Raw genomic sequence first — 17686 nt, 5'->3', positions numbered from 1 at the left:
AGTCTTTTTCAGCTACTTTAAACTGTATAGAATCAACTAGGGAACCTGAAAACACACACCCTGCCCTTGCCCTTGCCTCTTGCATACCAGTTGTTCCTTGTGCACAAAGGATTGTTGGTTCAAGTTGGGGAAGAGATCTGACACCATCATGCTGACTGAAGGCCACATTCTCTTCTAGGCAATCCTGCAGGGGCCACATCCCTGCAGTGGGCTGGGTCAGAGGCACTGGCACCAGGTATAGGGAGTGCTGGGGGCTCCAGCCCCCTCAATATTTTGAATCAGGGGGGCCAGGCCCCCCAATATTGAGGGGCATCATCCCCCACCACCACTGGGTGTCCTACCAGAGCCCCAACCCAAGAGCCAGGAGGGGCTGGGACATCTTCATAGAATGGGAGAGTTGGCAGGGACCCAGTAATACAGGAATCTCATCAAAAGCATTCATGACATATTGCCATCCAATCTCTGCTTAAAACATCCAAGGAAGGAGAGTCCTTTAACCTCTAGCCTTTGTCATCTAAAGTATGTGTGAGTTTCAAGAGCCACTCTGTTGCTGCGACTGTGATTTGCTTTAATCGTTTTTTAATATGGTGGGGGACTTTGTGAATATGTGGTGTGCATCTTGCTTAAAAGCCAGTCAAATGCCGTGTTAACTTGATGTGTGAGACTTTAGCCGTCTTCCAACTCCACAATCCTATGATTCTATGAAACTCTGGACAGATTCACAAAGTCCCCCATCATATTGTGGGGATTAATGTTCCCACACCACATTTCTCCAACTAGAAATGTATTCACACATGTGCGATGTGGTGTGGATTTTGCTTAAAAGCTGCATGAATTCCATGTTAAATTGATATGTGAGATTTCAGATATCTCTGATGTTATATCTAAGTAACTTAGTTGTGAGTTCTCAGGTACCACGCATGTGAGAGAACTTTCTATGGGAATCCTAAGACATCCTGGCTTGTTTGGTTATTTTTGTTTGTCATCTTCTGTCTTGGAGCAGTGAAAAGAATACTGGAAAAATCTGATTTCTTCATACACTATAGCAGTAAGTGCCATCTAATACAGAAGGACTTAACATCCATAGGATTACCGTATGTTGCACAGTTGCTCTCTTGCTGCAGAACATTGCTCAGTTCTGCTCTTGCAGTTTACATAGGCATCTGGTCAGGAACAGAATGCCAGGCTGTCCCAGCAGGGCTCTATGTACATGATTATGATTAATAGAAAACAATGTATTGATTGATTATATCCCACCTTTTATCCAAGAAGCTCAAGGTGACACGTTTTCTTCATAGCAATTTTGCTGAGAGGCAGTGCCTGGCCCAAGGTCACACAGTGCGCCACTTCTTGGCCAAGTGTACATGGGATAGGATTGCTTCCACAATGCTCTTACAGAGAAGATAATCTAAAGGAAGTGACATTTGTTTAGAGGCACGCCATAATAGCCGCAATAACAACAAATTGCTCACATTGTGATGTTCCTTTATTATATCACAGGTTTGCTAGAGCAGCACTGCTTACGTGTCCACTGCTCAGTGGCGTAGCGTGGGAGGTGCAGGGGGGGCCGGCCACACCGGGCGCAACATCTGGGGGGGCGCTCGCACTCGCAGCTCTCTGCCCCTACCGGGTTAGGAGGCGCAAATTACTTGCCTTGCCCCGGGTGCTGACAACCCACGCTACGCCACTGCCACTGCTCTTTGCCAGGGAGGAGGATGGGGAGAAAACCAGAGCAATTTGGCCTTGCTCACGCAACGTCTGGGACTGCCAAGCAACCCCTCCAAGTCCAGAGTCCACCAACTACTACTGGTCCCACCACACTGGCCAATATCATCCTCTGCAAAGTTGCAGAGGTGTCTTGCAGGGGAGAAGCCGGGCGGGGTTAAGATGCACCCTGCCTACCACTCTTCCTCCTGAAAAGCCCTCTTCCTCCTGGTTGCGTATCCTCTGTGCCAGGTGGAGGAAAGCAGTAAATACAGAAGGGGTAGAGCATCACCATAAACACACTGCTTCTCCCCTGAGCAACAAAAGATCCCTCACATTGCCATTTGCAGTTGAGAAATAGCAACCAGGGTTTGAAGGCCGGTGCTTGCTATCTATCACCGACATTTACCCTATGGTGTAAATAATATGGCCTGATTCTATCAGGTTTCTCTCCTCCTCTGTTGTGTGAAAGCTGGATCCAAGGTTGCCTTACCTCATTCTACCTCCCTCAGTCTCCACTGTCTCCTCTTCCCCCAATTGTGTCATTCTTGATCTTTCCAGTTCATTTCCTGTTCGCCCCAGAAGTTTCTGCTTAAATAGACCCTGGGCTTCCTCGGCTTTTAGCTGATGCCAGCAGTCTCATTTTCTCCAGGCTGTCACAAAACTGCTGGTCCATGAAGGATAATGACAGGTACATCTTAGAGAAAGAAAAGTGGGGGGGGGGGGTGAACAAATTATAGAGAAGACTGGGAAGCTATAATGGTAGGGCAGAGGAAACAATGCTAACATCGTATTTTAAAAGTGTGATAGTGCAGTTGCAATTCTAGCAAATAAAAGAACAGTATATTATTAGTTATTTAATTTTCTTCTGTATTTTTACTGCCAGGTAAGGCCCAGGACAGAAGCACTTAGAAGTTTTTCGACTTCAGGGGCCAAAATAACTTGGCTGGACTTGGATTCTGTATATCTTTTTTTTTTAAAAAAGTATGATATATCATGTTATGAGTTTGGGGGAGGGGATGTAGGAATTCTAACCCCTGAATTCTTCTAATCCCTGGATCCAGGAAGTGTTAAAATATAAGCCAGGCTAGCTTCCTGGTGAGGCAATCACCTGGGTGATGGGCCATTAAGAGGAACAAAGGAAAGGGGATCTGCGTGAGACAGCAAATAGGTGGAGAGGCCCCCCAACTCGTGGATAGTTAGAAGGAAAAAAGCCAGAGTTTAGAGTTTGGAGTGAGCAGCAAACTGGGAACTGAGAGAGACTGCTCTGATTTCTGTTCGAGTCCAGGGCCCTCTTTGGGTGTTAATGCTGTGAACCCCTCCATCGTAGTCTCAGGATACACAGTAGATATGTGTGAACAAACCATATATCCTAAAGACACCACAGTCCTTCACTATGCCTCATTCCAAGGGAAACACAAACCCTGGGTAAGCACCTGGAATCTCCCACCATTCAGAGATTGGGGTGACGTGCAACAATATTTTTTATTCTTTTCAACAAAACCAAACAGATCAAATGCTGTCACACAACAATGGTACAGAGGTACACTTTCACTATCTTAGTCCTGATCTATTGCCGAAGTTGGCATAGCAGGTCACACACTATTTGAAAAGAGCTCTCTTTTTTAAGTTGTGTGTATTTCTCTCTATCTCACATACACACATATACACACACATGTGACTATCAGAGCTGGAACTTGCAGAGGTTCCATTTGCTGTTGTGCCTCAGGCAGAAAAAATATATTGAAGAGGCCTTGCAGGAGGATGTAGGCCATCTAGTCTCTAGACTCAGGGCTGAGAGCCTCTTTTTGGAGATTTGTGCAGTGCTAAGTTAAACCCTGGCTGTAGCTTTACAGGTTACAAATCTCACTGGTGGCCAAACAACTGGCAAATACCATCAGGAACACTCTGTTATATCCTTCCCTCGACCTGGTGCCCTACAGATATTTTAGACTTCAACAGGAGTGGAGGAATCTGGTTGTGGACTACAACTCCCATCATCCCTGACCATTGGCTAGGCCTGACAGGAACAGGAGCCCTACAGCATCTGAAGGGCTACAGGTTCCCCATCCCTGGACTGCAAATTCCATCAACTCCAGGCAGCAAAGCCAATGTTTAGGGAAGATGGGAATTGTGGTCTAATTACATCTGGAGGGCACCAGGTTGGGAAAGACTGCTCTCTGACATTTGGCAGGCTTTGTTCTCCTGAGTCATACCTGGTGAGGTTTCTAAATTAGCACAGGCAGAAATGCTGTGCTTCTGAGGGAGGAAATGAGGCAATATTTACCCACCGCTGTGCCTTTGTGAAGTTTAGCTGGCAAAGGATAGATCTGCATTTGTGAAGTCCATTTCAGGTGGGAGGTCCCTTTGGAGCCTATTGGGATCTTGAAATAAAACCAATTAATATCTACCCAAGGGAGAGCTCCATACACAAAAGGAAAAGAGCAACCTCTCTCCTGGGGTTTTTACACCATCTGTCTTCCCACCAGATGCCAGCAAGAGGCAATGGGGAAAACAGACATGAAACATCCCATAGGTGCCAAACCCCCACAGGGAAAGGAGGGAAAATAACTCCACACACACATGTGGAGAGTGTTAAATAACTAATCAAAAGCTCTGTGAAGTGGCCACAGGCCACAAAGGGAAAGCCAATATGGCTTCTGGGCAGGATGTCTGGTGCCTCAAGGTTATTGGCAAAGAGAAGAGTTGGCCTCCAGGCCTTGTTAAAGCCATCATCTGTAGGAAGAAGCAAGGAATTGCCTTCTGACCTTAGATTTGTGCCCCCCTTTCTGTAGACACTCAGCTCAGTCCCCTACCCACTCCAAAGAATTATGGGAACTGCAGTTTCCCATGGGTGCTTGGAATTGTAGCTCTCTGAGAGTTCCCAAGATCCTTTGAGGGGAAAATGTTCTTTAAATGTACGGTGTGTTCGCAGTCTAAGAATCCGAGTTAGCAATGAGAAGCTGCTTCCCTGGCATATCTTGTTTATTCCCAGTCTATTCCCCCGCTCTCAATTTCCGTGTCTCTGTGTGTCCCTGTTTGCCTCCTCGTTTTCTGCCCCTGTCTGTCTCCTAGATCTCCAGCCGCCCCCGTCTGCCTGATTCTGCTTTCCCACTCCCTCCAGGATACGTGCCCCCCCCTCCATCTCTGGGATTCCGTGGGTGCGCTTTTTATTCCATCCTCTGTTGCTTCTTCCTTCTTCTTCTTCTCCTCCTCTCCCCCTACCCCCATCAGCTCAGTGGGGTCTGCAGCCAGCTCTCCTGTTGCTCAGAGATGAGGAGGCAGTTGCTAAGAGACAGTGAAACGTCAGTACCTGGCCCTCAAGGGGAAAAAAGAGGGGGGTGGCGGGAGAGGGAGAAGGAGGGAAGAGGAGGTGGGGAAAGACCTGGCTGAAATCAGAGAGAGAGAGAGAGAGAGAGAGAGAGAGAGAGAGCGCAACAGTAGCTGCAATTCAATGAGAAGACTGTCAGAATCTCTGTCTTTTAGAGGCGCAGATGAAAGAAAGGATGAAAGGAAGCAAGAAGCACAGTTGAATGGGAAGGAACCAGCACAGGAGTCCGCAGCTGAGCTGAGCTCCAGCCAAAAAACAGCCACCCTCTGCTCAGAGTAAGTGTCTCCTTTGAACAAAATAAAATTGATGATGTGACGGGGGAGAAATGAAGAGGGGGTGCCTGTGTGCTGTGCGTCTGTGGGAAAACTAAGGCTTGGGTACTCCCTGCCTTGTGTGAGCAGGGTGTGTCCAGCGGGTGAGGATGGAGGGTGCATTTGACAATGGGGTGTCATGGAGAAGAGGCGATGGGTGGAAAGAGGACATGGCAAGGATGAGTGGGAAGAGGGAAAATAGGATGTGAGCTCTGCAGGGCATCCAGGTCGTTCTTGCTGGAGGAGGAGGAGCAGGAGACAACAGAAAACAGACGGAGAGAGGGGAGAATGGCAGTGGAGAAGGAAGAAAGCTTTGGAAGGAGAGGGATGTGGGAAGAGAGAGGCAAGAATGGAAGCGTGGTCCAAGTTAGGGAAGAGCCTCTAGGAAGTCATGTGCAGAGACTCAGGGATGAAGGAGAGGGATGGTGAGGGATGCAGGGAAATCTGAAACGCAGGCCTAGTTCTCCCAACAGAATAAAATTCAAGTGGTGTGTTTGTGTGGAGGCCCAAAGCTCCTCCGCAGCTAATGGTGGAGGAAGGAGCTATGAGTTGCCTCTCAGCAGACCTCTGTGGATGAAAGGGTGGTGCCCTGCAGCTGAGCCTGGACTGGGAAAAGAGAATGTGGGTCATCTTGACTGAGGGACAATGACCAGTTTGTGTGAAATCCAGAGGGGAGCAAAAGTAGGAGTTAGTTGCAGAGATGAGATTTGTAAGGACTTCCCCAAAGTTGAATCTAGTATTTTAATCTGATCGCTTTGGCTTTTTTTTTTTTTACATGAATTTACTCCTTTGCCAAATGAGCCATGCCAAAGCTCTCCCCCACTGCTTTTCTTCTCTGCACAAAAGTCTATGGCTGCAACATCAGAAACGCACAGAGGAGGAAGCTGTGTGGAGTCCCCAGAAATATGTCAGATCAGAAATGAGGGGCTGCTGTTGCGGCTTGTGAAAAATGCATGGTGGCTGATACTGTAAAGCAAGGTGAAGGAAGAGGTGAACTGTAGTGAAGGCAACCACAAGAAGTATATGAAAGGGGTGGGGAACTGTGGTTCTAGCAGCATCAGGGGGAAGCATGCAAGCTGATCAATACCATGGTTGCTGTGCCTTTGATCCTCACTGCGTTTTCATTGGCAGGTTGCACAGTCAGAGTCTTGTTACTGCCTGCTGAGAAAGAAGACCAGGCTTAAAGGACAGCATCACAACCTCTTGCCCTTGGCCTTTGGGATCCTGTAGCCATTGTCACACATGGCTTCCACATCAGCACTTCAAAGTCAGAGACACCATGAATCCGTGAAGCAATGGGATTCTGTGGCTCTTTGGTAGTTCCAAACTGAGCGATGACGGTCAACCTTCTTTCCAGAGAAGAGAAACCACAGACTCCTAAGTGGCTTGTGTCCAGCCATTGTTCCTCCTCACCTTTCCAAGAGGGCCCCACCTACCCCAGGACAGCAGCACATGGGAAATTAAGCAAGGGGAGCCATTGAACCCTGCAAAAGCCACATTTTGTTTATAAATGCTCCTGTCAAAGGACACCTCAATGACTCCAGAAGAAGACCATTTCAATGCTCGACAAGTAGAGTCACTGGAAACAACATTTATGGGCCTGATTATGTATTTTTTTCTGGAGTGACAGAAAACTTCTCTGAGAGGCCTATGTCTCCAGCTAACACAAGGTAAAAAAAAAAGGAACACATTGTCTCTTAATTCAAGCTCAAGATATGTAATGTTCAACAAACATGGGTAAAAACCACCAGCTTTATTTACATAGATTATCTCCATAGACCAAGGTGGTCACATGTGCATGTATGCAGGTAAATGTATTTCTTTCCTCTTCTTCATCCTCTCACAGTAAAAAGTTTTTTTGGCAGCTAAATAAAACTACCAGAAATCATCAGCTTCTGGCCCATTTGCAGCCCTTTTTTGGCACATTGTTCTCCCATAGGTGCCTCAAGAGCAGGACAAATAGGGGTTCAATGTCCTCCCTTCCTCCCAGTCAGAATGTAGCAGGCTTTCTGTATTGGTGGCTCCCATTTGCTGGGCTGCACCCCTGCCCACTGCTCTCCCCATCCTGATTGGCCTTCCCTCTGCCATGTAGCCTCTAGCTTGCCAAAATGAACGCCCACTGTGTCCAGCTGGGAGGAGAGCAGCTTGCACCCCACTGCTGCCCTGCCATGATACTGAGCCCTTTCCTTGTGGCAGCGGTGGTGGTCTTTGCCAGTGCCGTCACCGGCTGCCCGGTCCTGTGCACATGCCGCAGCCAGGTTGTGGATTGCAGTGGGCTTCGGCTCTTTTCGGTGCCACCAGACCTTCCATTGGACACCAGGAACCTGAGCCTGGCTCACAACCGCATCGCTACCATTCCTCCCGGATACCTGACCTGCTATTCCGAGCTGAGGGTGTTGGACTTGCGGAACAACTCCCTGGTTGAGTTGCCCGCTGGACTCTTTTTGGCATCCAAGCGCCTCTCCCACTTGGACTTGAGCTACAACAACTTGACCCACGTGGTGGCTGACATGTTCCAAGAGGCCTACAACCTGGTGCACATTGACTTGAGCCACAATCCCTGGCTGAGGAAGGTGCACCCCCAGGCTTTCCGAGGCTTGGTCCAACTGCGTGACCTTGATCTCAGCTATGGGGGCCTGTCTATCCTCAGCCTTGAAGTCCTGGAGGGTCTCACAGGCCTGGTGACTCTTCAGATTGGAGGCAATCCCTGGGTGTGTGGTTGCACCATGGAGCCACTGCTGAAGTGGTTGAGAAATAGGATCCAGCGATGCATGTCAGGTAGGTGAAATTACACGGCAGTCCAGTTGTTAGCTTCACCTTGGGGATTTCTGTCATTCTGTTCCCTATTACACAACACATTGTGAACCTCTGGGTAAAATGTTAGGTCTCTGTCTCAGCTTGAAATAAAAGCAGCAGTTCTTTCAGAGCGGCTAAGAAGGGTATTTTTGGATCATGGGTGTCATGGGATTTGAATCCTGTGCCCTGAGTAAGGCATTCTGCATTTCCCTACCTGATTTAGACCTGCTATGCTAGGAAACAGTCTGTTTTACACAGTTTCCTAGGGATTATAAACCACACAATGCAAAAAAAAGTTTAGAGACAGTTGTAAGTTTCCCCAACCATGCAGCATTTGTGTGTGTGAATTCAATAGATTTTGGTACTTTGCTGCATCTGTAGTTGCAGTTAGCGAAAACTACTAAACAGAAATTCAAATAAAGGACAGATTGTACTTGGTTAACTAAACAGGTCACTACTCTCTTCCAAATGGCCTGTTAAAGTTACTAATCAGAATTGCTCTACTAGAACTATTAGGCAGAGCAGGGAGGTGCTCTCCTTCTCCTAGAATATGAGTCAGGGTAAGAACATCTGGCCACTTCAGGGCTGAGCAGAAATTGCCTCTGAAACAGACAAGGCTTGTTACACTTCGGCTTGTCCCATGCCTAGAAAGCATGAGTCCAAGGGATTTTCCACTAGAACCACCCTTTCTAGGCATAGGTCTGAGCAGTTTCCCCCTTGCCCCTCTCCTTTCCCAGGGAAAACCTGCTCTTTGGCTTTAAATCAGAACCAACAACTGTCCATGGAAAACCCCTTTGCTCCAACTGAGCATTAAAGAGCACCATGGGAAGAGCAAGAGGAAGTGTGGATAAGCCTTGACTGAAGGAAGCAGGGTTTTCCTTTCTCCTGCTCTTTTCTGACTGTCTGGGTGATAGCTTTCTAACAACTGGCATCAAAGGACTGTCACAGGGTCAGGATAGTGTAAGTGTGGATTATAAACATAGTCACTGGTCAGCACTGTGAGGGGACAAGGGATTCCCTAGTTTTGCCGCTCAGGACTTTGGGACATGGAAGCTGGAAAAGAGCCCCCCTGGACCTTGCATGCATGCAGAGTCCTGGGGTTTGGGGTAGTTACTCAGGGGAATCTCCCACGACCCCTAATGGCATCGCCAGATGGAGTAGAGGCAGGCAGAAAATGCTGGGAAGCTCTGCCTCAGCCAGTTCCCATTGCCGATGTCCTTCTGTTAATGTTAATAAAGTTTGGGGCCTAGTTTATCCACACACACCTGCCTCGCTTTTTTTATTATTTATGGGACAAAGGTGGGGCAAAGAAGCAGGTGCAGCATGGCAGCTGCTAAAAAGTCCTGTGGCAGCTCTAACCGCACACACAAAAAGGCCAGAACCTCATCACACACAACCCAACTCTTCATATCCACTGATTTCCAAGAGCACAATGATGATCACCTCCCCATGTGGCTAGAGGCAACAGCCGACTGGCCCTCTGTGAGGTTAGATCCAGGGTGGATAAAAATCAATATTATTATTTTTTAAAAAATCAGGTTTTTTAAATTTAAATCGGATTTTAAAAAAAATTTAAATCACATTTATTTCTTTTTTTAAATTTGATTTTTAAAATAAAATGCTTTTTGGCGGAAAAATCTTTCTGAAGATAGGTTTCTACTCAGTCTAAGCCTTTTTTAAAAAAAAAAGCTTAATCACATCAGTTAACAAACATAGGTGCATATGCTATAATGTTATTGTTTTAGCTAAATAAATTGTTTAAGTTGTTATTAAGGAAATGATTATTTTTCTCCTTCTGATAAAGTACAGCAGAAAAGTTGTCCAAATATAAACAGTTAACATATTAAACCTCACAATAATTTCATAATTAACAGTCTGTGTATTTCTAAGAGTATAACCAAATCAGGAATTTTTGATATAACTGTAAAAACTACTCTGAAAAATTATTATTCCAAAAATGAAACCTTCATCTGGTTGTAAATATTAAGATTATACCAGCAAGAATGAGTCTTTCTGTAAAAAAAAAATGATTTAAATCAAGTCTTACTGACTCGTGATTTAAATCATGATTTAAATTGATTTGATTTAAATCAAATCCACCCTGGTTAGATCCATTGCACAGAGAGTTTTTAAGGAGCAAGGAGACAGATGAATGAGCCCTTTGGTACCTGGAGGCTGGCAGTGGCAATGCTCACTTCACCATATAATTGAAGGCCACTGAAAACCAGATTTCCACACAATGATGCCACCATGTGTGGAGCTGCCTAGTGACTGCCACCATGCTGCAAATGGCCTTTCAGAAGCACACTGAGGCTTTCTGCTCATTAAAGCCGAGATTTTGTCAGAGCTAGGTGGGAATGAGATGTGCTGTACAAGCTGCCCTTGTGACGTGTCATCACACTGCTCTGCTCTCCCTGCGTCCTTGTAGTGACAGATCCCCAGCTCGCATTGGGAATCATAAATCAGCATCCTCTCCCACTCTCTATTGATTTTTTTCTCCCCTCCCTGACATTAGTCCTTTCCTGACCTTCTTGCTTATCTCACGAGCTGCAAGCGAGGGGACCTGGAGACAGGAAATCCTGCCCTTGCGGAGCCAGAAGAAGGCAGTCCTGCTTTAGCAATCATTCTCATCTCCTTGGAGCATCAATTCTATTTACATTTCCCAGCCATCTCTGTGATTGATGTATAGCAGACAATGACGGAGAAGGATGCCATCCATCTCCAGCTTTGGCAGTGATGCACGGGGTGGCTGTTGGTTTTCTGATTCGGTGCCCTCATCCAATTTATTTGTAGTGATGTCTTCTTAGCAAACATAAGCAGAAAGGAAGATTATCTGTCTTGTGCACCTTCTTATAGTTTCTTAAGATGACAAGTCTAAACTTCCCAGTGGGTTTTCATTAGTGCTTAACATTCAGGTAGTGGTTACCCTCTGCAAAGCTCGGTTCCGCTAGTCCAAACTGACTCTTTGCTGCTGAATCAGAGCAAACTTCAGTTGGCTTTTTCAAGGATTGACTAATTGCCTGCAGACAGCAAAGGTGCAGGCAGGCAGATGGAGCCTGAGAAAGTTCTGACAAAGTACCTTCTTGGGCTCCACCTATCTGCACCTTTGAGGAAGCCTCACACCACTTCAGCTAATGCGAGCCAGAGTGGTATTGGGGGGTGGGAGACTTCCTGTCCCCCAGCTGAGCAGTTCAGCGAAGCCTCTCTGCCCCTCTGACTCTCCTGAGCCAGAGTGGTATGGAGGCTTGCTCAGTAGAGCTGGGCAATATATCTTGGTTTCCCTAAGGTGGGGAGGAAGAAGCAGCTGAGAAACATTCCAGACATTGTGATATATCATTATATTGCAGTACAGTAATACCTTGGATCTCAAACACCTTGGCTCCCTAACAAATCGGACCCCGGACGATGGAAACTCAGAAGGGAGTGTTCCGGTTTTTGAATGTTCTTTAGGAAGCCGAATGTCAGACAGGGCTTCCATGGCTTCCGATTGGCTGCAGGAGCTTCCTGCAGCTGATCAGAAGCCATACTTTGGTTTCCAAACATTTTGGAAGTCAAATGGACTTCCGGAACGGATTCCATTTGACTTTCAAGGAACGGCTATATTTAGCTGCTGAAAACCAGATATCGCCTAGCCCTACTCCCCACCAGATACACACATGTAGGACCAATCTACGCTGGTGAGTTATAATGTTATAAATGTGTTATAAAACGTGACACCAGGGGGCGCTGTACAGCAGTCAATGGAAAATTGCATTGAGAGCTATATAACGTTTTTTCCTGGTGTTTTTTTAGATCAGTGTAGATCCAGTCATAGTCTCCCTGAACAAACATTGTATATCATTGTATATCAGGGAGAATATCAGTGTGCAGTCCTTCTCCCTGGCATTCTAGTTGTCTTTTGCTTTTTCCTGATGGGGGGGGCATTCAGAAATGAGACACACACACCTCTCCCGTCTGGCATGTTATAAGCCATGGAAAAAAAACTTCACAGTGTGATTCTACTGCAGGTGTAAATTGGTTTTCTTGCAGCAACTTTCTCCAACCTGGTGCTCTCTGAAAGTTTTGGATTATGGCTTCCTAGCATCCTCAACCAGAACAGAGGTCACTAAGATGCAGAAGGCTGTCTTATAGTCTATGTTACAAATTAGAATGAGATGTGGGTAGAGATCATAGACTGGTGATGGGGTAGAAGAAAGAAAATTGAAGAATGGTTAAGGTGAGCCCAGTTGTTGTTATTTCTTGAAAGCATCTACCTAATTTAATCTGGTGTGTGATACAATCCCTAATAGTTCTGTTCTACTTCCCCTGTAAGGGGCAATGATGCTTCTGAATACCAGTTAATCATCATCATCAGTAATAAGGGGGGGCTGGGAGTATCTTCAGCGGTAGAGAAGAAGAGGTACTTGCACACATATGGGGTGGAATAGCAAACAACACTGAAACTGGGGTATTAAAAAGAGACTAAAGTAGCTGTTTGTATCTGTCAGGGGGTAATGTGAATTGAGAGGTTACTGTGCATAACAACCACTCATTGTGCACATTTACCAGACCTCATGGAAAATGTGCATTTAATCTCTCCATGAATGGATAGTTGTACACATTTCCTGGTCAATGTGCATAATCTCCTGTAGGTCTTGGAGAGTGTGCATATATTGACTGAATTTTGCACAATCTCTGGCTGTTGTTGTTACTCTCATTGTGCATAATCTCCCAACCGGCCTTGGGGATAGCTGTGTTTTGATTTACCTATTGTTTCAGGAATTCCACACTGAATTCATCCTGCATCCCTAATTACAGCTAGAAGTCTGGGTGTTCATAGAACATACCTTGTCATGAAAACGTTAGAGAATTTATTGCCATCTGCCTCTTGGTTCTGAAGAGCCATTGGTAGAGCATCTGCTTTGCATTCTTTGCACGTAGGACTATGATTGTCCCCTGCTTCACAAAACCCTGGAGAGCTGTTGCCTGTCAGTTTTGACATCATGGAACTAGATGGGTCAAGGATCTAATTTCCTATCTTCCTGTAGGCAGCTTCCTATAATTTCTGATGAGACCAGAGAGGCATGGGTTGGGAAAGGAGGAGAAATGACCCTCTTCTCTGGGTGTTGCTCTGTGTTTGTGGGTGCTGGCATGACCCTCTTGGTTCTTGTTGCAGATACTGAGTTGGCGGAGTGCCGGGAGCCACCCGAAGTGGAAGGAGCCCCTTTGTTTTCACTGACGGAGGAGAGCTTCAAGGCCTGCCACCTGACCTTGACACTGGATGACTATCTCTTCATTGCCTTTGTGGGCTTTGTCGTCTCCATTGCTTCTGTGGCCACCAATTTCCTGCTGGGCATCACTGCCAATTGCTGCCACCGCTGGAGCAAGGCGAGTGAGGATGAGGAGATGTAGCCACACGTCCTGCTCCTTCCTGCTGCTCCTGCGCCACCCACTGCCAGGGGGGAGCCAAGGGCTATCAAGTTCAGGGAAAGTGAAGTGACTTGTCTTTTCCCTGGTGTGCCATTTCCTTGGGCCTACCCCCCAACCACCAACCCCTGTACAAGAGCAGCAGACTGCTGCTCACCAATTTTTCTGAGGGCTCATTCAGACTTCCTTTCATGCTGTGCTTCTAGACACAATCCACACTTGAAAGAGCTGTGTCCAAGTGCTCCCGCCACTGAAAACCCACTCTGAACCAGAACAAATGTGGTGGAAAATCTGTATTGCCAATTCAGGCAACCAACCAACCGAGTTATCCAGCCTGTGCTTGAAGAGCAGATTTTCAGAGGGGAGGGGGGAAAGTGCTTGGACATGGCACTCTAAAGTGCAGACCTATGCCTAGAAAGCACAGGGTGAAAGGTAAGTGTGACTGAGCCCTTACTAGGTATAGGGGATGGGGCCAGCCAGGGTAGGGAGATTGAAGTGTGCCTTGTACAATCCTCTTCGCACTGGAAACAGCCAGCAAGCCATGTCCTGGAAAACGACCGAAAGACATTGATAGACACTCGAACCATTCGCCATCCTTTGCTTTCCTCATCTCTCATGCATTGTTGCACCTTTCTCAGTCAATGCCTTGAATGCACGGCTGTAGCATAAACACACTTTTGCACATGCACATCACACTGACTGGCCTGGAAATATCAAAGGTTTCCTCTTTGGAGGTCTGAAGCACTCTGTTTCTCGAACCATCCCATCCCGTCATTGCATACATTCTTTCCCAAGCATGAAAGAACTGTGTTTTTAAAACCATTCTTAACAAGTCCCAGTGGCACAGTCTCTCAATCTGTTCTTATTTGCAGCAGTGCCATCAAGCTCCCCAAGCAGATTTTGGAGACCCCAAAAAATATGAGGGCCAGAGAACCCACCTCAGATAAAACTACTTTCCAATCCAACTGCTAATCATTTAGCATAGATGGTGCTACGATTGATACAAGTGTCTCCTGCTTTTGTGACTGGCTCCTTGAAAGCTGTATATGCCTTTTGGTTTAGGTGGCCTTTCATGGAGTCCTTCCCCTGAGAAGAATCTCCCTCTATAGGTGGCCCACAGAGAATCACTATATCACAGGAGGGGAAACCTTAAAACAAGTTCCCTTGCCAGTAGTGTTTAGCTCAGAAGGGAGGAGACAGTGCACAGTCTAGCCAAGTTGGTCTGAAGTGTACATGGCTGAGATTAGACCGAGGCTCTAGACCGGAGCCGATGATATTGGCAGACTCCCTTTGAAATTAACCATGAATGAAAAAAATATAGGCTACAAAGGGGAAACCCAAAGCTGCCAATGCTAAAACTTTTCTGGAGAAAGATGTTTTTAATGGGGATAATGTGGTAAGATCTTGCCCAAGGAGTGAAGGGCTGCCTTGTTTTTTGAAACATGTAGGGATATGATATATTATGGTTTGCAAATCCTCCCTAGTATCTGCAGCTTTGTTTTTCTTCAGAACTGTTTTAGACTAATTTGGCGAGGGTGCCAAACATTCCTGGTTGCAGATTCCTATTACCCCAGAAGGAATGAGTGTTCAAGCACTTTAAGGGTGCTTCCAGACTTGTTTCTTGAACATTTGTCCTTCCTACTTTGTTTGCAGGGAGATTAGATGCCGCTGGCAATTTATTCATCCTGATTTGTTCGCAAGGAGATTAGACAACGTTGTAACATAACAAAGCAAATGTTACATGCACCAATGCACTTTCCTGTCACTTATGGGGGGGGAGCAAATCCAGTCGACTAGAATTGTGCAACCTGAATTTGCCAGTATGTGATTGAATCCCACCCTAAAATAGCAGCATGTTTGTCCCTGGTTTGAGAGTTCTTGTTTTGTTGTTGCACTCAAAGCTCGGGCAGCAGGTGGTGCTACAAGTCAGGGCTGAAAGCAGCGAGGCACAGTCCAAGTGAGGGGGAGCTTGGAAGGACTTGTGAAGCTTAGTTCTGCTGGAGACTGCTTGTTTCTCTTGATCACAACCAACTATCCTGGAGGGAAGAAAGTTTGCATTGGAAGGGAAGGTGACTCTGGCCAAAGCCATCTGATTCTCACGGCCCTTTGCTGTCTCCATTCATTCAGCATCCCCCAGAACATTTTCATCTGCCATCATCCTTGCAAAGCCACCAAGGCGCGAGCAAGGGGGCAAATTCATATGGGAGTATAAAAAGAGGCATTTCCCAGGTCACATAGGAAGCCTATGTCAGGGGCGGGATTCAAATTGAATTCATCTCAACTTCAACCATTACATACACAGTCTGCAGTCTGCAAATCCGGCTCCTATAAATCGGTCTGAAGACCAGTCGAATGCAGCCAAGGTCCTTCATCGATGACTGCGCATCATTGTTCCCATCCAGACTCGCCGTGCCAAGGCTCACAGCAACAAAGCCGGACATGAGGATTCCAATGCCTAGCTGGCGTGTTAAACTATAAGACCACAGCCAATGTTCCCTGCTGGGGAACCACCTTATAAAGCCTATAACTATCTCTTAGAGATTTCTGTGTGCGCTGAGCATAGCTAACGTATTTTGAAACTTGTACTTTTTTTAGGTTTTGCATAGAAATAGGACCAAACAAGATACTGAACGCTGCAGGGATGGGGGGATTGGAGAGAGGAGGGTGGGAGGACAGAGCACTTCCCCTGTTCTCACCCAGTCTCACCCAAATCAGGAAGACAGCAGGTACAACTGTCCTTAAAGGGCAGGATCTTTTCAGAGTGCACTCACATAACCATCATTTCTTCATGTGCCATGCTAGGATCTTTCCCCCTCAAACACTCCATGGTGAGATCAGCTTGGAGTTGAGTGTTTTCACCAACTGCAGCTGACCTTTTCATTCTTTGGGGTGAGGCAACCTGCATCAGGCAGAGGATGTCAGGCAGCAAGTTGTCAATCATTTATATGGATGGTGATGATCAATTTGACCACGAGGGAAGCACTTCAGTGTTCAGCTTCAGACATCAGAACGTGTTGGACTATCTCTGACACTGTTATAGATTCAGGAAACCTAAGAAATCGTCACATGCCCTTCACAAAAATCACATTTTCACACTGATCTCACTACCAAGTGATGGGGAGCACTGTGACGGGGGGGGGGGTGATATCAAATGACCCTAAATGTTTGCCTTTATGTGATTTTCAGGATCTGGAAACCGGTTTATTCAGGGCTAAATTCTGATAGGCCTTCATTTGCGAGCTAGAATTGCATTATTGTTCCCATACCCTGTAGTGAATTGCCTGTATTTAGCTGTCATGAACTGCAGAGGACTATTTCAAGGTGTGCTTAAGGATCTCAGCCCCACTGCAGTTTTTTATTGGTATTGGCTTGGTTGTCCCTCTGATGGCCACACTGAGAAAATGGGCTTTCACTCTAGAGTTGCAGAAAATAGAACAACATCCGCAGACAGCCATGGCTAAGAGCAGCTCTCAGTTTCATACTGAAAGTTCATGCCACCCTAGTGAAAAAAATATTTGGAGATCTTTCCAACAGAAAAAAAGCAACATACGTCTGCTCAAGTTAAAAACTACTACTACTACTACTCCATAGAATGGCATCTGGTACTTCTTTTTTCTATTATGTATATTGAGAATAATGTCTGCTGGCCTGTGATAAGTAGGTTCCTCTCTTTCTTGTAGTTTTGCACAGCAATGCAAAACAGTAGATCTCATTTATCCCAGCAAGACTGACTTGATTTTTGTCCAATCTTTCCAAAACTCATTAAAATAACAAGCATCATTTATACAGCAGGATGCCTTTCAGGCTGCGTCTTGGTTTTTGATTGCATTGACATAGTTGGTTCCTGTTTAAAGAGGATCAATGTGGTAAACCAGAGAGAGAGAGAGAGATCATAATCCAGCACTTGTTTGGGGGAAGTCAGGGGCTGGCAATGACCAAAAGGGCGTTTTGATAACCTGAGCAGTAGTTCAGTTAGTGAGTTCAGCTAGTGAGAAGGAGGTCATATGATTGTCCATGACACGCTCACGTCACGCCTCCACCCACATTTACTGTCCCATTGCATAGTCACTAAAAGTGGGTCAGGTGCGGAGCAATAAATGTTGGTCCCAGCACAGATCCTCATGTCCATCTGCATCAA

The 17686-nt window shown here is 46.2% G+C and overlaps 1 protein-coding gene across 1 annotated transcript; it reads left to right on the top strand.

Annotated features, from left to right (window-relative positions):
* Positions 1 to 4891: 4891 nt before the first annotated feature.
* LRRC55 (leucine rich repeat containing 55) lies at positions 4892 to 17339 on the top strand. Its single transcript, XM_080995734.1, has 3 exons — positions 4892 to 5310; positions 6478 to 8124; positions 13298 to 17339. Exons 2-3 carry the CDS (start codon positions 7455 to 7457, stop codon positions 13531 to 13533), a joined length of 906 nt encoding a protein of 301 aa, XP_080851860.1. The 5' UTR covers positions 4892 to 5310; positions 6478 to 7454; the 3' UTR covers positions 13534 to 17339.
* The last annotated feature ends 347 nt before the right edge of the window (positions 17340 to 17686 follow it).

This window comes from Podarcis pityusensis (assembly GCF_964106645.2).
Source record: "Podarcis pityusensis genome assembly, chromosome: 1".
Lineage (NCBI taxonomy): Eukaryota > Metazoa > Chordata > Lepidosauria > Squamata > Lacertidae > Podarcis > Podarcis pityusensis.
This window is presented reverse-complemented; position numbering and strand designations above follow the sequence as displayed.

What these genes read in the sequence shown, in the direction of transcription:
- LRRC55 (XM_080995734.1), top strand. Translation starts at nt 7,455, where the DNA reads ATGAACGCCCACTGTGTCCAGCTGGGAGGAGAGCAGCTTGCACCCCAC. An exon ending in GATCCAGCGATGCATGTCAG is followed by an intron (nt 8,125 to 13,297) that starts GTAGGTGAAATT and finishes TTCTTGTTGCAG; the next exon opens with ATACTGAGTTGGCGGAGTGC.